The 23055-nt window shown below is 33.0% G+C and overlaps 6 protein-coding genes across 6 annotated transcripts; all 6 read left to right on the forward strand.

Moving 5' to 3' along the window:
- Positions 1-32: 32 nt before the first annotated feature.
- Positions 33-3310, forward strand: Bfra_010601 (putative ankyrin repeat protein; the record flags this gene model as incomplete). The annotated part of the gene is made up of 2 exons (XM_037340932.1): positions 33-490; positions 547-3310. 2 exons carry the CDS (start codon positions 33-35, stop codon positions 3308-3310), a joined length of 3222 nt encoding a protein of 1073 aa, XP_037186575.1.
- Positions 3311-4352: 1042 nt separating this feature from the next.
- Positions 4353-6110, forward strand: Bfra_010602 (putative fad dependent oxidoreductase protein; the record flags this gene model as incomplete). The annotated part of the gene is made up of 3 exons (XM_037340933.1): positions 4353-4988; positions 5048-5409; positions 5474-6110. 3 exons carry the CDS (start codon positions 4353-4355, stop codon positions 6108-6110), a joined length of 1635 nt encoding a protein of 544 aa, XP_037186576.1.
- A 974-nt stretch (positions 6111-7084) lies between these two features.
- Positions 7085-7504, forward strand: Bfra_010603 (uncharacterized protein; the record flags this gene model as incomplete). The annotated part of the gene is made up of 1 exon (XM_037340934.1): positions 7085-7504. One exon carries the CDS (start codon positions 7085-7087, stop codon positions 7502-7504), a length of 420 nt encoding a protein of 139 aa, XP_037186577.1.
- Positions 7505-8667: 1163 nt separating this feature from the next.
- Positions 8668-9138, forward strand: Bfra_010604 (uncharacterized protein; the record flags this gene model as incomplete). Its single annotated transcript, XM_037340935.1, has 1 exon — positions 8668-9138. The coding sequence occupies one exon, from the start codon at positions 8668-8670 to the stop codon at positions 9136-9138; it is 471 nt and encodes a 156-aa protein (XP_037186578.1).
- A 1078-nt stretch (positions 9139-10216) lies between these two features.
- Positions 10217-11008, forward strand: Bfra_010605 (uncharacterized protein; the record flags this gene model as incomplete). Its single annotated transcript, XM_037340936.1, has 1 exon — positions 10217-11008. The coding sequence occupies one exon, from the start codon at positions 10217-10219 to the stop codon at positions 11006-11008; it is 792 nt and encodes a 263-aa protein (XP_037186579.1).
- Positions 11009-21458: 10450 nt separating this feature from the next.
- Bfra_010606 (uncharacterized protein) lies at positions 21459-22475 on the forward strand (the record flags this gene model as incomplete). The annotated part of the gene is made up of 1 exon (XM_037340937.1): positions 21459-22475. One exon carries the CDS (start codon positions 21459-21461, stop codon positions 22473-22475), a length of 1017 nt encoding a protein of 338 aa, XP_037186580.1.
- Between the last annotated feature and the right edge of the window lie 580 nt (positions 22476-23055).

Below are 23055 nucleotides of genomic sequence, written 5' to 3' on the forward strand. Positions count from 1 at the left end.
ACTCGCCATCGCGATAAGTTATCCTATACTTAATGGATCCCGTTACTGTTCTTGGTGTCGCGGCATCGGCCCTGCAGATTGCTCAATTCATTGGGTCGACGATTCAAGGCCTTCACACTCTGCGGGGAAAGTTTAAAGACGCAGATATAACAATTCGCCTCATAATCAGCAAACTTTCCACAATAAAAGCTGCTGTTTTCCAAATTAGAGATTGGGCGGAATTCAATTCGCATGATTCCCCAATGGAAAGGCAGTTCATGGATGGACTTCATGTCGCACTCGATGGATGCCAGGCTGCAATTGATGTACTTTCCGAAGAAGTCAAAGATCTCACAGTGGCTACGAGGGACTCAAACGATGGAATGCCAATTGTACTTGGAGTCAGAGGAAAAGTGGCAGCAGTATGGAGCGAGGATACCATGAAGGCTCACGAAGATAGATTACATGGCCAAGTGCAGGCATTACAACTTCTTCTCATGGCAGGACAATGGTAAGATCACAATCGTCCAAATTCCAATATTCTAGCTAATATGCTCATGGTATTAGTCGTGATGCAGTAACTCAAAAGTCTCTATTAGCACTCAAAGAGAACCGAAGATTGATACAAAAAGTTGCCGACGATACAAGATCACTACGTGAGAGTTCAGCCGGATCACAAATTTCGAGAAGCGCACGTCAATCTATATTGGGGAGTAGTATTGGCGGAACGGTTTTTGAATTTGATCCCACACTACAAGATTCTCGACCATACAACAACACAGATTCAGTGAAGGGAACTCGAGCTCTCGCACACAAAATAAATCAGCTTCCAGAAGAAACAAACAATACTGCGGCGACTGACGAAGGCTATGAAGCAGGAATAATGCTGTCTGAACCACGATCCCCAGTATCTTCAAGCCATCGCCCCAGTTTGGACAATCGTCCCTACCTTGGTCAAACAAATCTTTTACCGGAATTCAATAATTTCAACATATATCGTAGTCGCAGCGTTGCGTCCGATTCTGCCAAGTCAGAGCCTATGGTCAAACGATGGTTATCCTCATCTTCTTCTTCCGGAGAATCATTACCGCAAGAAGATAAATCAGATGGTTCTCGAAGGAAGAGGTTCTGGCCTACTCGGCTTGGAAAGATCAACACTTTCAGTGCTGCTAGTTTATTATCAAGCCCCGATCGAGTGAAGTCCACCAGCCCGAGTTTCCCTACTGTCAATCGATTGAAACGAGGACAAGACATAAACTTCAAACAAAGCATTGATTTTAGCTCACAAAATGGACTCCAAACGCCCACGATTGTCCGAGCAGCCCAGGCAGGATCTGGTGTAGAAATCCAGGCCTTGTTGTCAAATGGAGATAATATAGAAGCCTATCATGGTGGTACCAGAAGAACTGCTCTAGCAGTCGCTTCCCATTGCGGTAACACTCAATCAGTTGATCTTCTTCTTCAATTCAATGCAGATTTGACTACTCGAGATGTCAATCTAGACTCTCCATTACATCTAGCAGCATCTCGGGATCACTATTCTACTTTACAACTCCTTCTCAATGAAAACATTGACATAGAATCAAGGAATAAAGACGGATGGTCTCCTTTATGGACAGCTGCATATAATGGGCACGTCAAATCTGTCGAGCTATTGGCAAAAAGAGGTGCAAAAATCAACTCAAGATCCAATGATCAATGCACGGCTCTGCATACAGCAGCGAAGAAGGGAGACAAGCAGATGATTGAAATTCTACTTCGTAATGGCGCTGACATGGAAGCCAGAGAAAATCAATTCATGACTGCATTACATTATGCTTGTGAGAATGGTCACCAAAATGTGGTTGACTACCTATTCCAGAAAGGCGCGAACATTGAAGTCCCGGGCAACAATTCCAAAACCCCACTTCTTTGCGCATCCGCAACAGGTCAATTACAAATAGTAGAATATCTCTCGAAGAGAAAGGTTAATCCGAAGAGCACCGATGGAAAGAGGGCTAATGCTCTACACTATGCTGCTCGCAACGGCCATGTTGAAGTAGTGAATTACCTGCTTGAATGGAAACTGTCAATATATGAAAGTGATATTGATGGCTTGACACCGCTTCATCTTGCTGTTATCGGCCAACATTTTGGCGTTGTTGAGTTGCTACTTCGAAGAAAAGCAAACTTAGACCGTCGGTGCAGAGAAGGCCGAACGCCTCTTCATTATGCCTGCGGGTCCGATAGCCCCGATATTGTGAGTCTGCTACTCAGTGCTGGGGCAAATGCTGAGGAAGAGACTAAGGGCGAGAGTCGACGGCCAATTCATATTGCGGCTGCGAAGGGATCAGTGCGTATCGTGGAAATTCTGCATGGTAAGGGAATTGCGATTGATCAGCGGGACTTTGGTGGTGATCGACCACTCTGCATTGCTTGTCGTCAAGGGCATGTCCAAATTGTGGAGAAGTTATTATCGTACAATGAGCCTCTCAGAATGCGTTTCAGAGATCGACCAAATAAAGACTCGCCTTTGTGTATTGCTGCTAGAGCTGGTCATCTCGACCTTGTTAAACTACTGATGAAGAAGGGCGCATCTGTTAAGGAACGTGACGAATTTGGTTACATACCTTTAAGATATGCTGCTTACTATGGGCACCCGGAAATTTTAGAGATACTCATGGAAGCAGGAGCAGAACTTTATGATGAAGGCGAAGACTCACATGGCTGGGGATTCTTATTGATGCCTGCAACAATTGGGTTTTCTGACACCACTGATATATCAGAAGAACGCAAACACCGCGTTCGCAAGCTGCTTGATGAGATGGAGAGACGTTATCATGAGCGTGAGGACAGTAAAGACAATGAATACAGATCAAGTACTGCAGCAGAACTCGGCCGTGGGCAGAAGGGTACCGTATACAGAAGCGATTCATCGATTCCGCGGCAGGAGCTTGGAGGATCTATATTCAGGGGCCTCAGACCCATTGAGCTAAGTGGAACTGATATTCTACTTCAAAACACCTTAGAGTTTTCGCCAGGCCTACTTCTCTCTCCACGCCAAGATGATGGAGGCGCTGAAAGAAGCAAATCTCAAGTTTCCCCACTTGTGACCGAATCTGCAAATACGACTACACCCAAGCTCGAAGCTCTTATTGATAACCCACAAGTTCCCTCAGAAAACTCTTACCCTCCACCCACGGTTTCGAAAGATGTTGCTGCACTCATTGCACAAAGGCAAACAGAGATACGGCAATTGCAACAATACCTTACACCTGAACAAAGTACAACGGAGACAGGATTACCCTCCGAAAGTCTACATCAAATCTTCTATGAAATGTCCGCGGACTGAGATGCATTCGCTCTTTTGATACGATTAATATGTTGCACACGTCCAAAGGAAATTAGATATAACACACTTTTTCCAGAATAGCGTTCTTCGTGGTATGAAACATGATGTCTGTAACTTTATCACATGCTCCGTTCAAGCATTTAAGACGGACACAGGTCTGACGTAGGTCCCTGCATGGCAAACTCGGGAGCGGATGTCTTTGAGACCCACCAGGCCTTACCTAGAAAAGTCACAGAATTCCGAGGTGTATGCATGGGTGTCGTGATTTCTTCTAGAATGATTGACCCATAATGCTAGTACTGTCATACTAGTCATTTGGAAATCACGCGGAATCATTTTCAACTCATCCGACATCCCGCAAATTAGCATTACTGACTCGTAATAAATGAAAATTATTTGGACCCGACAACATAAAGCAACTTTTCAATTTCATTATCATACTATCTGGATTTGCAATTTAACCGGCCGGGCATCTCCGGCAATGTCCCATAGGGCCTTCATTCCACGTCCGCTGAAAGAACATTGCAGAATGGGAAATCTACAACACCAACATTTATATTACCGACATGAAGAAAAAAATTGCCGCTAATTATCGGAAGTTTTTGTTCAGGGATTTGAAATCTGACACATGTTTTTTGCGTTTCATTAGTCTGGTTCGTTTACATCTTGGCAGTCCACTGAATGGGTCGTCTGTTTTTAAAATCGCATGATTTATCGTCTCATAATTATTTCGGACACTCTTACAATGAACGAATTCCATACGATTTCAAACATCTGAATCTACTTATGCATACTTTTTTTTGACAATGCTTTACTTTTGTTGAGCGTTCCGTGATGTAATATGGAAGTGTCTGTATGATAGTATGATGTTAGACAGGGGAATTCGGTAGTGAAGCCGATGCATATTCAAGCAATTGATGCATTTACAATGGTTTGATATTTATTCTCAATACATCTTTGCCCCAGAATTCCTTTACTAAATTTCTGTTTTCCTCTAATTTCAATCCTCTTACAAGATTAACTTACACTTCAATTATCAACAATGACCACAACCGAAAACAGCGCGCCACTTAGAGTCATCATCATCGGTGGTGGACTAAGTGGTCTAACATTAGGACAACTTCTTACAGATGTGCCGAGTATCAAAGTCACGCTCTATGAGCGTAGCATAGGTCCGACTGACAGGCTTTCGGGATATCGTGTTATGTTATCTTCATTTGTTCTCCGAAATCTTAAGGGAAAACTGCAGCATGATGTGTGGCAGGAAATTGCGCCTAGTATTGGTATTCAACCTGGTGGGGGCCAGGAGATGAACTTTGTGAAAAGCAATGGCGATCCGATATTCACGTGGCTGCCAGAGGAAATACAAGATCAGTTTTCTGTATCGCGCTGGCGCCTCCGGGAAGGACTATTGCATTGGAGCGAATCTTTTGCGCGTTTCGGGAAGAAGTTCGACAGATATGAGAAATTACCAAATGGAGTAGTAAGAGTACATTTCACAGATGGGTCGATAGACGAATGCGATTTATTAGTTGGCGCAGACGGTATTAATTCTCAAGTAAGAAAGCAAATGTTCCCGCTCTCTAGAATACGACCCACGGATGTCACAGTCATATATTTCAAAATCCCATTGACAAGGGAAACATTCAAATTAGCAGGTTCGCATAGTGGAGTTATGGTATAGTCTTTCCAAGCCTCTGAAAAGCAACTTTCTACAGAGTACTGACCCAAATACAGGCCTTTTGTCCTGGAAATCAGAATATATTGGTGCATTCTTGGCAGAATCCAATGAAGCCTTGGGCAACAGAATATACAGCGGATGAGATCGAGCCTTCTGAATCATTTATCATGTATGGTTACGGCAGCCCAGCTAGCGCCTTCATCAACAAGACAAAACCGCCCGAGGAATTTACTCCCGTGGAACTGAAGACGGAGATCATTGCTCGTTCAAAAACCGATCGAAATGTACACCCCAACTTTCTACAATTGGCTGAGATGTGTTTGACAAGCACGGCGTATCTACATATGGTGAAGAAGTGTGATTCGGTAAAGCCATGGGACTCAACCAGTGTAACGTTAATAGGGGATGCAGTCTTTAAGTACGTACCTTTTACCTCCAGACATCAGGAATATCGGTGACATGTGACTGACATTGGATTCAAGCATTATGACGACCTTAGGGAAGGGCGCCAACTGTGCTCTTCTTGACGCTGTCTCCCTCGCCGAAACAATTTCACCTCCGGTATCTCCACCGTCAACATCACAAAGCGAAAATATTCAGCTCACCTCAGAAAGTATTCATAGACCTAGGCGCAAGCTAGCCGGCACAATGGAGCTTAGGCCAGCGCTCCGAGCGTTTGCAGTGGAGAATGTCAAACGTCGACACCGGGAACGACAAAGAAGTGCATTCCTTCAGAATCTTGTATATTTTGGAGACAACAAGTTCAAAGAATACTGTAGGGAACGAGTACTGAAGAATGCTTTGGGGTGGGTTGAAGGAACCAAAGGCAGGAAGAAGGAACTTTATGGCGCGAGAGGTGAGACGAGAGATGTCGGTGGATTATTATCGCCCAACGAGATACCGCATCATATTAGTGATGGAAAGCTTGAGCATGCCGACGAGGAATCAATTATGGAAAGGGAAAGCTTTCTAGAAAGAGGTTGGGGACTTGTAAGAGCCGATGAATTGGACTCGGAATGTGTGAGCGTTGCGTCAACGTCAACGAGTGAGTCGAAGAGCACCAAGGCTTCTTCATCAGCAGTAAATTCGAGAGATTTTTTGACGGAAAACAACGCCTAAGCTTGGGAGGCACCAGAGGGTTGTGTTTGAATTATATGCTGGTAGTATACCCATTTGTGGCGAATTGATTATATATGAGGATTGGGATGGATTTTGGGATAGACTGGGCAGGAAAAGCTCAAGGGAAATGTTTGTTTAGACGATCTCGGACGGCCTTTTTTTTATTACATTATTTCTACTCAACTGATATATGTATACTGGGTATTCTGAGAAAAGAGCTGTGATCACAGATTACATGCAGCTTGTGATATTGTAATATCTCTTCCCCGTTTTGCATTTCAACTCTCTTTCTTTTTCTTTTTCTTATCACATGCTTTTATGCAAAAAGCTTGCATTCCTGTCAGATGTTCAACATAAGCGTGTCATAGTTTTACAAGATGAAAATATCACAATTTGGATAAGACTGCCGGCAAAGGCGCATTTGAGACCGATATGTAAGATCATAACAGGTCTAACCTTCCAATCTGAAGCACTCTGTCTTCTCTGCCGAGATACATCATAGTATAGCTCAATTGTTCCAATTCTTTGGTCTATTGATACAGCCCGTAGCATAAATCATCTTATTCCAATCGTTCCACATACTAACGGTTCTCTTTTCAACGATGTTCTACATTGATGATTGATTGTCACACAGGGGACAATGGTCAGTAAAAGTCTCGAAAGAGGTGGTGAATACGATCGCATATTGTAAATCTTCGTGTACGGCGAAGGTGTTGTATCGTGGGCGTTTAGCTTCACTCGCAAGAGTGAAGCTGTATAAAATGAAGAAGCTCAGATTGCTAATATATATGGGCCATTGGTTTCGAAAGTCGTAAGAGTTCAGTCGACATAATACTCTAATTTCAGTGATCAAGAAGATCGGAATCATCGAAGCCAGTCGGTGAAAATTTCAAAAATTCATTTCACAATCTTTCGTAATCATCCAAGAGTATCCACTACCTTTGCAACCTTACAAAGACATACGATTCACAAGAATGTCGCCTCCGTCGACTCCGATCTCTTCATCTCCTCGATCACCCCCCTCACCACCAAGTGCGCCTCGTCCCCAAAAATTTCGAGATGCCATTCGAGCTTCTGTCGAAACGGAGCAAAATATCAGAGGATCTATTGATCGCTATCGTGGTAGTATCATTACCCTCGTCGCGCAAGATTTTGAGAAGAAAACTGGGCACAAGTTTAATGTGAAACAGGGACCAAAAACTGCAGTCTCGACAGATAGCCAGACATCGGTCAGTGTCTCTTCAGTCACTGCGAAGCCTAAAAATCGACGCGAGAAGTCGTCTACCTGTAGGCGACAGGTAATCTATGGATCGATAGAGTGGCACGCGGCGAATGATGGGTTTGTCGAGATGAGTGAGGCTGAGAAGGAAGCGGAGAGGAGGTTTTGGTCTTGATTTGTTCTCCTGATCTTTTGCGGCAAGCTTTAGCCAGCTTGAGTAGAGATGTGTAAAATAGTGGGTAGAGATGTTAGACGATTGGATTTATATTCTCTGGAAATATCCACCCGAGGAAATTGGTTTTCTCGCCGATGAGGAATTAAGAACTAGAAAAGGCGAGAAACTTGTCAGGTACTAAGTTTGTCCTAATCTGCTTTTACGTCAATTGGAAGCTGATAGAATCACATTTAAGACCAAAGTCACTCAAAGAGTTCATGTGAAATATTGCGATGTTATCTTCACTATCGAGCTGCAAATTGAGATGCTCCGACATATATTGGGGAGGTGGATAAACTACCAATTAAAACAAGAGCAGACAAACTAGCCTTGAGCCCGTTATTTTCTGTACTTTTGATAGTTTCATGATATTATGGGCATTCCACAGAGCATTATTGTGCTTCCGCAATATTTTTGATTGCATTCAATTAGAGATAACATTCGTTTAGGCTTATTTTGCCGATAACTTAGTTAATGATGGTCTGGTCCTCTACTACACTTGACGGCCCCTACAGTGTCAGCTACGTGAGCGGAAGCTGCAGAACTCATGGACATTGATACAATTACATGTGTTGTTAGTAAACACATCTTCTCAACCAGGACTGCCGTGGAACTCTTTTGCATTTTTATTGAGACAGATTGTGAAGTATGATAGTGGAAACAAGGCCTTTTCCGTATATTTTCACCTCAGTGACGTCTTATTTTGATCGCTTAGTATGCGGTCTCCACATGGATCTGCTACGGTCAATGCTAGACTCAAGATCTTGAATCTATATTCACACAGCCATAACGGCGTACGGCTGGTTCTCATTGATGATAGGAGCATCTTTTAATGATACACAAACTAGGGTAGGGTTGCGTCTTTGAGATTACAGACAGTACGGGCAGTACGGTAGAATCATAGTTTCTGTATTCAAGACGGGGCGTAGACGAGAGATAAAAGAAAGTCTTTCGCTCATCTACAAATCCAGAAAGACATCAACATTCAGCACGAATATAGAGACTTGAAGACTTGAAGATTTCAATACTTGAACACCAACCCAGCACATCTCCAAACAACTCCCTTTAAGAATCAACTTTCATCGTTACCTGATTTTATTTCCACGATGTCTTCTTTATCCAAAATGGCATCCAAAATGACACTCAGAGACCTATTCAACACTTCGAAGAGCACTTCTTCCGCCAAGAAGACTCCTCGTGCCCAGCGCCCAAGCAGGTTCACAGAAAATCTCGACAACACTTATCAAAATGCCGAGGATAGACTCTATTTCATAGAGAAAATGGAACGCGACAACTTGGTCGAGGGTGCTTTCGAACAATACAAGAAAAAGTATCCTAGGCAATGGAACAAACTCAGATGGGAGGCAAGCTATAAAGATGAAAACAGGACATACGATGAGCCTTCCGAAGATGACGTCGACTCAGTCCATATTGAATGGAGTGAAGAAACAATTAAAGAAACCTCGGACAATAAACGCAGCGGCCTTAAACGTCCTATTTCTCCAGTGAAAAAAATTCACCAAGACAAGGTATCCAAGGGCGTTGCGGTTGCGAAAAAAGCTTTGTGTTTTGGATCGCTCACTCCTGAGGAGTGAAATCCTGTCAAGTCACACCAAAATACCAATGCTCAGGAGCTGTTTCTCTGGGAATAGAAAGCATCCTGACTGGTGGTAGAGAGACAGGATCAAGGGAATACTAGTTATGCATCAACTCATGTGGCATCATGTGATTGGGCTGAGAATAATGGGCAAAGGATCTGCCTACACATATATGTGAGGGAATCTTCGAAAGGCGTTTCGATTAGTGGATCTAGCGGATTTAGCGAATGACTAGATCTTTTTGGGGGGAGGCGGGGAGGGGCGCGAAGGGATGGTTCGAGAACTTGATGGGATTTCTATTCACTTATTCCATTATGGTCGTAATACCTGAGTAATCCAAATTTTAGGCTAGGAATTGAAATTTTTACTATCACCATTGAGACATATTGTGACTTTTTTGGTTCAATTTCAAATTACCGATCTTGTTGCATGCGGAAATCAAAATTTAGGTGCCAGTTACCAACATTTCTTGGTGGTCTTTGAATCTCTATTATTTAGTCAAATTCAGACGCGAAGAATCTTCTAATCTAGCCCAAAGTACATAAAATTTTGATTAGGGCGTGCCTATGACTTGGGTATTTGTTTTCTCCGCATTTTCTGAATCCGCATATCCGAATATCTGGTTGCGTGTGGGTGCGTGTGGGTTTCGGCTAATAGCTAAGCGTTGTAGATTACTCCAGATCTCCAGATTCCTAGTACGGTTTTGAATTTGTACAGTTACCTTTTTTTGCCGTAAATTACTGAGTCAGGCAGCCATGAGCTTTTGTTGTTTTACTACACATCCGATTGAATCAAGAAGGCTTATTTTCCCAGTAATTATGTAATATTACGGCTCTTATTATTGCAATACGTCTATGTCTTATTAGAAGTTACTCAATCGGCCGTATCGGGTTTGATGGAAACTTAAATTCAGTGCATCCATTTATAGATAAAACCATTCAGTCTGCCACTCAAAATCTACATTCTTGGTCCATTAGTTTGAACATCAATAGTCAGAGACGTGATCTAAAATCTATTGCAGGGAGTGATCTCTGATTTCAATCATATCTTGAGAACATACGAAATCACTATCAAAATGCCTGCCTCTTCTCACTTTGGCGCTTCGCGTCGAGTCCATTTTGACACCAGTATCACCGAGTCTCCCTGCAATAGACCAACGGTTACCCGCAAGCATGTAAACGACGAGTATTACCTTCGAATGGTATTTGCAGAGAAGAAAATGTGGATCAAATCTAGCATGACATCACAGGATGAGTCGGAGATGTCAGATCAAGAGGAGCGTTGTGAAGCACAACGCCATATCCAATTCGAACCCGAGACGAAGACTGTTCATCAACATCATCATATGAACGCAGAATACTACCAACGAATGGTAGCAATCGAAACAAAAATCCGACACGATGCGAATGTTGAGATAGATCTGTCGGACGAGGAATCTCACGGTGCGCAGAATCATGTTATATTTTCTGACGCTCTTAAGACCTCTGCTTGTAAGAGCGCTGAGGTCACTCACAAATCCAAGACGGAAGCATACTATCATCGCATGGTCGCAATTGAATCGAAGATGTGGAAGGAGGCGAATGTTGGAGAACAAGCGGGAGCAGGAATGTTAGAAGAAGCCCCTTATGATTCCCAACGCCGGGTTAAATTCCAAGACAGCGTCTCGCAATCATCACATAACAGCATCAAACCTCACAAGAATAACGCCAAAAATCAACTCTACGATCGAATGGTGAAGTTGGAAACCAAAATCTGGATCGAGGGCGGTGATAATACGCAGGGCAATGCAGATGATACGAGTGAAGATGAAATGTCTCCCATCGAAGCCAACCATTTTCAATCTCGAAATAGAGAACCAGAAATCTAGAATGAAAGCACCTGTGCTATATCCCCTACTAGTGCTGAGATGAAGCCCAATAAGATTTTTTTGAGCTGGGCCAAGACATTTCCACGGACGAGTCAATGGGTATGACAAGGAAGCGCGCCAACTCGTGATTTTGAGCCAGCCTGAACAAGCAGAATCGATTGCGTTTTGGTGAATCAAACAAACTATCAGACTCTGGGGATCTGGGCCATACTCCCTTTAAAATCTCTTGATCAGCAGATAACAGCGTGATTAACTAAATGAGAGATCGATTTGATGATTTGGTACTCTCGCGATATCTAGATTTTACTTCTTCTAAAATATAAGTTAGATAATGAAATGCAAATTGCTGAGTATGTGATAACTTCATGCGTGAACAAGTTGACTTGAGCTCAAGCAATATGATTGTGTATAATTTGCACTTTCTGTTTTCAACCTCTGAAGTGTCAATTTATTTGTAGTGTATGACCAATGATATGACTTGAAACTTCCCTTAACTTACCGTGCTTATTAGTCTATAGTTTTGTTGATATCAAAAGGGGCTTCGCGGGTATTTTTATGCTTAGAAACCCAAAAAAAGAATCAGAAAAACTAAATTATCGGTCATAATATTGGCTAGTGACAACTAGCAGGTAGACAATATCTTATGACATGTCATTACACGATGAAAAGAAAGAAAGCCTGCACAGTCATTTTTCGCAGCTCTATGAGAGCTGATCTACGCCAGTCTATCAGGTGCCGATCGCGACCCAAATCTTTCTTTCAATTTCATTTCCTTCTATCGAATCACTTTTCTACCTTCATAGGCACGCAAAGTCTAGCTTTTGACATTCTATGTGGATTCTGTCGGAGCGCTGAAGGAAAGTTTCACTCGACCTCGTGTTAGCATAATGTCCTTTTAATTCAAGATGGCAAATGGCCAGTAACGCCAAAAAATACAGATTAAAGTCCACTACATATAATGGCCTTCTCATTCACGAAAACTAAGGTGCAGTTCTAGTAATAGTTGCGGCGAATATATTTTCCAACTATCCACCCATCCATCTCTTTGCGATTCCATCGAGCCTCCCCAGAGAACGGATGTGACCCGCAATAAAATGCAACACAAAAATAGTTACCAATAGTCAGAATTATGAGGAGAGCCTCGCAAATGAAATCTAATAATTATTGCAATCAATATAGGGAGCATAAATTACCTTATTTGCGCCTTCGGAATCAGGCGCATCACGCCGACCACGCCTCCGAAACGACAAGATATCAAAACATTTTGTTTTTCCAGGTGATAAATAAATCAACTCTTTGAACAATAACTCCCATTACTTCATAATGAGATTAGCGCTGATGAAATCCGAGGAAGATCATCCCATAGCAGCTAAGAGGCTTGGCACTAAGGTGGGGATAAGTGCATATGAGAGATAGGACGGTATAGCTTCCTTCGTATGAAATAGCTGGTACGAAAATCAAGCAGGCTGCTCAAACTTCAAAGAAGCTTGGTCACCAAGAAATTGATTCATTACATGATAGTAAAAAGCTCAGCATGGATAGATTTGTTGCGTTGCATTAGTTGATATCTTATGGGTAAACAAATCTTTCGATGATACCTCTGGTCAATGAGGGCTCAGTTGTTTATGTTGGCTAGCCTCAAGGATCTCTAAATCCTTTCAATAAAACCACAAGTTTTTGTAGATGCCCGCACTATCCCTGTGGTGGCAAAGTTAATATTCCGGACAAAGAGAAATTCAATATAAACCTCTATACAAATTTCTATTTCGTATATTACAATATTGATATATATATTCGTTAATAATGAATAAAGCTCTTTATCATTAACGAATCAAATCGGTTCTTTTTGTAACCTGTTTATTATTGAATTTTGATAGAAAAAATGAAAATATAGTTATAAAGTTGATTATTTTGGAATCCAATTATAAATAAATATAAAAGTAATATTATTGTAATATAAAATATTTTCTATTTTCTAATCAAAATAAAGCTTATTCTATAAAATCAATGTTATAAATCTATTCTAATAATTTTCACAATTTTTTATTATTTCTATTCTTTTAATAATATCCCTTATTTCTCTCAATTTTATAGTCTTCAATTTATCAAATCTTTTATTAGTAGATTTATCAATTATTAAAAAGTTCTATTTCCTATATTTTTGTATAGAGTAAAACTTCTATATTATTATAATCTCTTTCTAATTGTAGTTTTATATAATAATTTGTATTTTTCTATATCACTCTCTGGTTTCTTTTTTTTAAATATTATTGTATATATAAATTATTATGATTTTTTATTGAAATACCTTACCCAATTTTCGTTCTTATTGTTATATTGATATTAATTCTTGCTTTTTTGAAGAGCTTTATAGAATCCTTATTAATTAATTATTGTTTTAAATCTTCCTCTCTAAAATACTATTTAATTAGATTGAATTATACACAACTTAGATTTATATCAAAAAATACCCTAAATATTATTAGGAATTTTAGGTTTTACTCTAAATAGCTTTTCTTCTATTTATAGCGATTTTTGGATTCTAATAAGTAATTTATATATTCTATTTGTATTAATTGATTTAATAAAACCTTATTCATATTAATCATATTAATTACTATACTTTTATAAATACTAATATATCTTTTTATTAGTTATATTTAAAATACCTATCCTAGATTTAAATCTTTAATTTGTATTATTATTTTGTATTAGAATTTTTCTATTTGTATATAAATAAAAATTCGAGAAATTGAATTTTTATATTTAAATAAAACAAAAAGTATTAATTAATCTTATATACTTTTATATGATTTTCTTTGTTTTGATAATATAACTCTTGAAATATTTATATGAATTCCTTTGATTTCTATTCAAAATTATTTATATCTTTTTTTGATATTAATCTTTTGTAATATAAAATATATATATTTTTTAGTAGAATAAAGTTTTTTAAATAGGATTCAAATCCTAATAGATTTATTAAAAAATAATTCTATTTTATATTAGGAATTTCTTTTATTCTACAGTTTTATATTTCTTTCAATATTTATTTATATATTTAGTATTTTATCCAAATTATAAGGGAATTATATATCTTATCTCTTCTTAAATAGTACCTAATCAATATTATTCTTTTTTTAATATAATATATAATATTAAAAACATTTTTTTATTCAATTTATTCTTTTTTTAATTCTCTAAATTGTATTTAATATTTTCTAAATCTAATATCTATAATATAATCATATTTCTTACTCTATATAATAAAAGATTTCCTCCTTATAATATTAATAATAATATCTTATCTTCTTATTATTTCTATTTTTTTTTTAATTCTTTAATCCTTTTTTTATAGAATTTCTTATTATCCAAATTAAACCATTTATCTTCCTATAAAAAATAAAAATCCTATATTATATTCTATAAAATACAATATATTATATTAATCCTAATACTTTTATAAAATAAATTAATTCAAATTTGAATAATATAGAATTATATATAAACCTCTAATATTTATTTTTTATTATTTTATTCACTTATATTCCTTCCTATTTTCTCAATTAAAATCAAACATTATTCCTTAATTCTAAACCCTTATCTCATAATTGAGCTATAGTATATAAAATATAATAAAAACTACTATTAGATTTATAAATATTATAGATTATATAATAATAATATAAACAATACATATTACTAAGTTTCTTTAATCCTATAATCTTAGTTTTTCTAAAACTATTTCTAAATATAATAATAATTTATATATATAATATAAACAGCTTTTTTATAAAGGAATTATATAGCCGATATTTAGAATTATTATATTTATTTAAATTATAAATACTTTTATTTAGAATCAGTATTTCATTTATTATAAATTACAGAAAAGAATCTAAATCATTAATTTTTCTTGATTCTAATATTAAATAAAATAATAAAAAGTTCTATTTCTTTATTTATTTATTTAAAAAAAGATTAAGATTGAATAGAATAATAAAATATATATAATAATTATTGATTTTGATTATCTAAACACTATCTTATAATAACATTAGAGCTATATTTTTTACTATATTTCTAATTAATATTAATCTATAAAAGCAAAATATAGGGGTATTTTATTTTTAAAATAGATTAAGTTTCTTTCTATAGTAATTCTAATATAAATTGTTATCAAAGATATCCCCTATTCTTTATTTCTATTTCGATTTTTGATTCTATTAAAATTGGCTCTATAAGTTGTTAAATATTTAGCTTTAGAAAACCTAAATTATATATTTAATTTTCTTTTAGAGGAAAAAAGAGATATTATTTTCTTAAATATTTTTCTTCTCTCTTATTTATTCCTTTATATTATTTGAATTCCCTATATAATCTATAGCTATAGGAATCATCTACACTCTTACTTTTAGTATAAATTATACAGCTTTTAATATAGTAATTAATTCACTCAGATTATAAACCCATCTTATTTTGAAGTTATATATTCTTCCTTCAAATACTTAAAAAAGAATTAAAGGTATTAATAATATAATTCCTATATTTTATAATAAATTCAATTATTTTTTATTATCCAATATATATAGTTTGTGTTTTGAGTATAATCCAATTAATTAATATTTCGATATTTATTAAAGATTAATTTATTATTAAATAGAATATAAATATTTAGATTACTTTAGTTTATTTGATTTAATTTATTACTACTATTAAATCTATTACTACCATCCATATTATCATTATCCAGACCCTTATTTGAATTATATTATATACAATTTAACTCTTGAATTATAAATTCTAAATTTACATCCAGTTTAATTTACTACCTTCTTATATCTCCCCTTCCCTTTTATTTAAAAAGTTCTCCATTATCTAAATTTCATTTAATATTTTCTTGATTTTATTCTTTATATATTCTCAAATAATATTATTATTTTTTTTATTATTTGTATTAAAACTAGATACCTCTTTTGAATATCAATTATTATTATTGATAATATAAATACTAAAAGACTGCTCCTTTTGATTATATTTATAAAAGGTAATTCAATTAATTAATTTATTAGTTGAATATCTTTAATAACTAGATACTTTCTTTGATTTAAAAAAACAAATATTTTAATTATTTTTATTTATTTATATATCAATATAATATTCTTTATTAATATATTTTTTGATAATCCTTAAAGATTATGTTTTACTATAACAATACCTGTATAAATAATTCTCGAATCTATATTATAATTAATAATAATATTATTGCTGTTGTTGTTATTATTATTATTGTTATTATTATTACTATTGTTACTATTATTACTGTTGTTACTATTATTATTATTATTACTATTATTACTATATATTCCTCTTATTTTGAAAATTATAAATGAAAATAATTGTTCGGTTTTTTTATATTATACTTTAAAAAAATGTATAGAAGCTTAGTATACTCTTTAGAATTCTCACCCTCTTTTGGGAAAAAAAGTAAATTCTATATATCCTTATTTCTTTGGATTATAATTTGCTTTAATTACTAGAACCCATATTGTTTTATATTATATTTATACTTTTTCCATAAATAGATCTATTATCTATATGGGCTAGGAAGGGAAAGATAATTAGAATTTGGTTAGTTTATTAATTGATTTAATTTTTCTGGGGTTTATATAAAAAGATTCCACCAAACAGCTTTTTGCGAGCAATCGAATAATTAATATGGTAATTTCTTGGAGTACCTAAGCATATTAATAAAAATTCCAAAATATCTGTCTGGTAGATAAAAAAATACAAATAAAAAATGCAAATAAAAAATGTAAATAAAAAGTATAAATAAAAAACGCAAATAAAAAGTATAAGTAAAAAGATTATCAAGTTTAAAAGCAAAAATTATTATTAATAATTGACCTTATCCCTTAACAAACCATCTAGTTATAACCTAATAATAGTACACCAAAGATCAAAGTCTATAAAATAGCTTCCAATCTATAATATGCTTTACTCCAATAATCCTTTTAATATAAAAGATTATAAATCTATACTATAATCTATTTTACTATTAGTTTAAATTATTAAAGTTTAAAAATCTATAGAAAGATAATTTATTTTATTTAGTTTTCTTTAAATACTATTATCAATATACTTTTTTTATTTATTAGAAATTTCAAATCTTATTTCTTCCTTTAATCGTTTTACCTCCTTTTTATCAAAATCATTAATATCCATTTCTATTTTATTATCTTTTTTTCCTTCCTTTTTTTTATCTATTTCTTCCTTTTCCTTTTTCTTATTTAAACAATTATTATTACTAAGCTCATCCCTATTATTATTATTAATAATCTCAAAATCAAAAAGATCATTATCTTTCTTTTATTTACTTATTTCAAATTACAAATCAATATTATTACCAATTTCAATTAAAGGATTAAACAAATCAACCCCACCTAGAATAAGCTCATTCACTTTTGAATTAGATTTAAAATTATTAAAAGTTAATAAATAAATTAATAATTATTACAATTTGATATCTACTTTTCAATTTTTATTAAATCAAGAATTTCTTTCTTCTTTTTCTTTTCTAATACTTTTCAATTATTTTCATTTGCATTTTAATATAATAAAGATTTTTTTAGTTTATTAATATAATAAATAACTTTAACTTTTATATTCTTTTTGGTTTTATATATTATATATATATTAAAAGGAAAATTCTATTACTTTTTTTGTTTATAAATAAAATAAAAATTAAATAAATATTCATTTATACTTTTATAATATTTATTAGAAGCTTTATTATTAACACTTTTTGATTATTATAATATCTTTAATTTTCTAAAAGATATAATCTTAGATAGAAAATATAAGTATTTTTCAATTGTTTTGATTTAATTAAATTAATATTTGAAATATAAGTTAAACTAAAAGAAAGAATAAGTTTTTGCTATAAAAAGATTTAAGAAATAGTAATTGGTTATAGATATTAATCTTGATTAATATTAAAAAGCAAAAAGGGTATAAATAATATACTAAATTATATAATCATATTTACTTTATTTGTTTTACAAATAAAATTTTGGAATTCTTTATATAAATACTTTTCTTTTCTGATTTGAAATAATATTATAATAAAAAGATTATAATTATAATCACTTTTTTTGGTATATATAACTCCCAACTTTATTATAATAATACTATTAATATTTTTATTTATTGAAAGGTTTAAGATTATATATAAAATGTTTTAATTTTTTTTAATAATATAAGAGATTTTATAATATTAATACAAAAATAATATTTATAGGAATTTATTAGATTAAAAAGGATAGAGATTATTAGATAATTAAAGAATATAATAAATCAAAAAGTTTTATAAAAACTTCAGAATACTCTAATCTATAGGTCAGATTCTTTTTCCCTTCACTTTTTAAAACATTCTCAAAAGTAATCTTTTACTCTATTTTATTAAAATTCCTTTGCTTTATTTTCCTCCTCTATTAAATCTAAAGATTATATAAATAATATAAGAGACTAATATAGCAATAAAACAATCAAAAATATTGGAGTAAGAAAGTTTATTATTAATAAAAAGCCTAAGGCTAAAAAAAACATTAAGAAATCTAAAATACTCATTTTCAAATATAAGTTAAGAAAGGTTTTATTCAATAAAAAGAAAGTTTGTGATTTAAGTGAATAGAAATTGTTTATTAAATTTAGATATTGAATTATCAAATTAACTTTATATAAAATTTTTATTAAAAGAGATTAAGTTTTATATCAATACTTAAACAAATCTTATATTCTGAGTAGTATTTACAAGGCTTATATGATAAGTAGTTCAAACAATTAGAATAAACCTTTAATTTCAATCTTCAATAATCAAAGTACTATAAAAGGTTATAAAAATAATATTAGCTATTTGTTTTAATAATAAATCTTTATTTCTTTTATATAAATATATATTAAAATATATAGTTTTATAGGATATAATACAATATACAAAACGAATTATTATTATGGGGAGGGATACTAGGTTATTATAATAAATATTAAAAAAAGCTATAGGAATTGATAATATTAATCTTGCTATAATACAAAAAGGTTTTTGAGGATATAAAAACTGATTTTTTTTTAAATTCATTTTTATTTGTTTTTATTTGTTTTTACTTGTTTTTATTTGTTTTTATTTGTTTTCATTTATTTATTTTTGTAAATTAAGAATATTAAATATAAGCAAAAGTATTATTAAAAGAATATTAATAAAATTAGAATAAGTATTAGAATATAGATACAAAATGATAATAATTCTAAATATATTTAAAAATATTAGATATTCTTTCAAATAATAGTTTGATATTATTTATATTATTAATCTATTTAAAGATTATCAAACAAAGTTATATTCAATATACTACAATTTTCTATTACCTTAATAAAGTATAATAAAATCCTATCTCAAACCCTAATTCGAAAAGATCAATTTGAGTAATAAAATTCTTCAATTTATATAATTATTATTAATAAATTATTTATTGTTTTGATATTGAATATAATAATATCTAAATATAAAAAAAGAATAATAATAGATTTCAAGGTGATTTTTAATATAGTAAAGGGATATCTAATTTAATATTTTAAAGATAATTATAATTTTAGTATATTTATATACTTCTAGATTTATATATAAAATCAATTAAAGTATATATAAAAACAAAACGATTTCTATAATTAAAAAATATTATTATTTACTTTTCAATAATATATTTGAAATAATATTCTAAATAAATTCCCTAATTTAAATAATTTCAAGAATTTATAATTTATAAATACTATTTGTAATATTATTATATAAAATAAACAAAGTAATAAGAAAAGACTTATAATATTAAAGAAAAAAAGATATTAAAATCAAGACTCTATAAGCTTCTCAAAAAGTAAGTTTTGTATTAAAAGAAATCAGATTTTATTTAATCTAATATCCTATAAAAACATTTAAACAGAATAAAGATTTAATACTTAATTTCAAAGATCAACAATATCAAAATATTCGAAGAAATATTATATATTCTATTAAAACAGAATTATCATTTCTTTTTGATATTAATAATATAAATATTCAAGAATCAAATATAATATTAAGCTTAATAAAAGCAATACCAATTTTATTAAAGACTTTACTATTATAACCCTAACTTATTTACAATCTCAAAGAAAGCAATCTAGAAATTAAGAATCTATTAGATATCAAAAGGCAAGATAATATTGATGGATAAGAAAATATTAATAAATAAAAGAGTATTAATGAACAATTTAGTATTAATGAATAGAATAGTATTAATAAATAAAAGAGTATTAATGAATAAAATAGTATTAATAAAAAGCCTTTTGAAAATGAAGGGAAATATATACAAAAAGAATATAATAATTTGTACTTGAAAAGAATAAAGAGAGATTAAAGAATAATATACTTTTGTTATTATAATATAATAAAAGAAAATTATAATATATTAGAGCTTTCTTTATTTAAAATATTTAATTAAAATAATCAAAGTAGAAGTTTGATTTAAAAGAATAAGGAGATTCAAAAGAATATTTTGATAATCCTAGATATCAAATAAAGGAAGAATAATTATATTAAAATACAAAAAAGAAATCGAGTAAATATATAATCTAGAAATTTGATAATAAAGATATCATAATCTCAAAAATAAAAAGGAATAAGAAGAAATAGGGATAAACTAATTATAGAACTTATAGTACTATTTTTACATATTTTTTATTTGTAATCTTACGATTTATATAAGATCTTAATTTATACATTTTCAAATTTTTATATAAATATATAATTCAAAATATAATAATCGATTTATATATAAATATATATTTCAAATATAATAAAAAATAATAATATTTGAATTTGAATATAAAAAAGGATAATAAATTCTATCGAAAATGATGAAATACCTTTAAAATAAAAAACTTTTGTTACATACAATAATCAGATTAATTATATTAATATTTTAAAAACGATTTATTCAATATATAATAAAGATATTGTAGAATTTATGACAATTACAAAAGGATCACTTCGTCAACCACGGATTCTGCCACCACAGGGTATTGATGAAGCTTCTTCTCTCTTTTGAGACCCCATTCTTCTTGAAGTTGAGAATTTGATATTATTCGAGATTTCCTTTATTATGTCTTAGGAAAGACCAGTAGAACAACAACTAAACACATCATAAACACAGGACAGCTACTGAATAAAGGTAAAACAAAGAAGACACTCGGCTATAAAAAGCTGTCCTCAAAGCCTTTGTAAACTCTTTTATTTCCCATCCTCTTGCATCTGCAGTAGTAATCCATCAAAGAATTCATCACTCTAACCAGATTCCAACCTATCTAGTTCAAGTAAAAGTATCTTAACCAGTAAGTTCTTTGTTTCTGTCCCAAAATGGACAAGATTAACCGACCATCTCGCCTCGCAGCGACAAACGACTACTCCGGAATGTTTCAAATTCTCTCCCCAGAAACATACCTCGAGCGCGGTACCGCAATTCTTAACGCTATACAAACAGCAATCAATAATAACCCAGCGAGAGATGTTCCATATCCAGATTGGAGTACCCGCTACGTAAACGTCCACAGGCTTCACAATCAAGTGCTTCCAGATCTCGCAGGATTCAACCGAGTTTTCTCAGATCCACAATTGCAAATTGAAAGCGCAGGTGCTCATTGGTCCTTCTTCACGTTTTTTTCTAGAGCAGCTACCGATGCTGCAGATGATGTGAATAAGTTGATAGACTATGATAGTGTTGCACAGATGTTCGTTTCTCCGAAAGCTGGAACTGCCATCATGACATTCTCAAATGCAGCGGCTGATATTGATATCCCCGACGTCGATACACAGCGTTTGTATAACAGCGAGCTCCTCTACCAAGGATGGCGCGATGCATGCACTGCGCAGTTGGCAAATGGTACCACGAATGAGTCGCAACTCCGAAAACTCAAGTATATCATCTGCGGTCCTATTGTCAATCTTGGAACTCTTTGGACAATCCGCGACGTACTTACATCCCAGGAAGTTCCCGAGTTTGCAGCAGGCCAGAAATCCAGGTTCACGGTCGATTCATCGATGAGTCTCGAGCTCAAGATCTTGATGGGAACTGCTAATGGCAGACCATTTGGCATGCTATGCGCGGACCATGCTCAGACGCTGGGCAAGAAACAGATTGAAAAGATTCACATCTTCTATCCGTTTACAGAAACCAACGAAGGCACTTTGGTGCTTGAACTGAATGAAGACTCACCAATCAAAATTCAGAGAAGACCAACCGCCCGTGAAAGAATCGTCGCATTGGCCAAGTCAAACACCACGGCAGCCACACCTCTTACCAGAGCAGGTACAACCAAAGTCAGCCGAAAAGTCAGTGAAAGAGTGAAAGGCTTGATGAAGAAGTTTGAGAACTGAACTTCACAAAACGAGATAAGAAAGTGCCTACACTAAGTCTTCTCCAATTTTCTTCCTCTTCTCTACCTCCCTTGAGTACTGACAGCTAATAGATATCTTGATAGGAAGCACTGGTGCTCATCAAGCAATTAGAATTGGACATGATTCTCTAGTTTGAAGTTGCATCTCACTCTCATTGGCAAATAATAAAACAAAAAAATAACAACAGAATATCCAGAACAAAATTTGAAATTAATGAAATACGAATGTGAAAACAAAATAAATACAAGGAGGTAAGATGGCAGCAGATTACTTATGTGCAGACTCTTACATAATCATCAATTCAACTCGCCGATGGAGGGTGACATTGATGCCTCATGATCACTCAGTTTAATGTCTGCAAAAAGCAAGTGGCAATTTCGAAAACAACTCTTCATCAGCCGAAGTATTTAAACTCCTCTCAATCCTTGCATTAAAAAAAGATTGCTTTCCTGATCAGAGGTTTCATTCTCTGCTAAGTGTAGCTTTATTGAATTCACCACCGAATTAGCTAGCTATGCCATCTAGCCGCTGATAAACCTACGCCTCGCTGACTGTTAGA

This window comes from Botrytis fragariae (genome assembly GCF_013461495.1).
Source record: "Botrytis fragariae strain BVB16 chromosome Unknown tig00000797, whole genome shotgun sequence".
NCBI classification, from domain to species: domain Eukaryota; kingdom Fungi; phylum Ascomycota; class Leotiomycetes; order Helotiales; family Sclerotiniaceae; genus Botrytis; species Botrytis fragariae.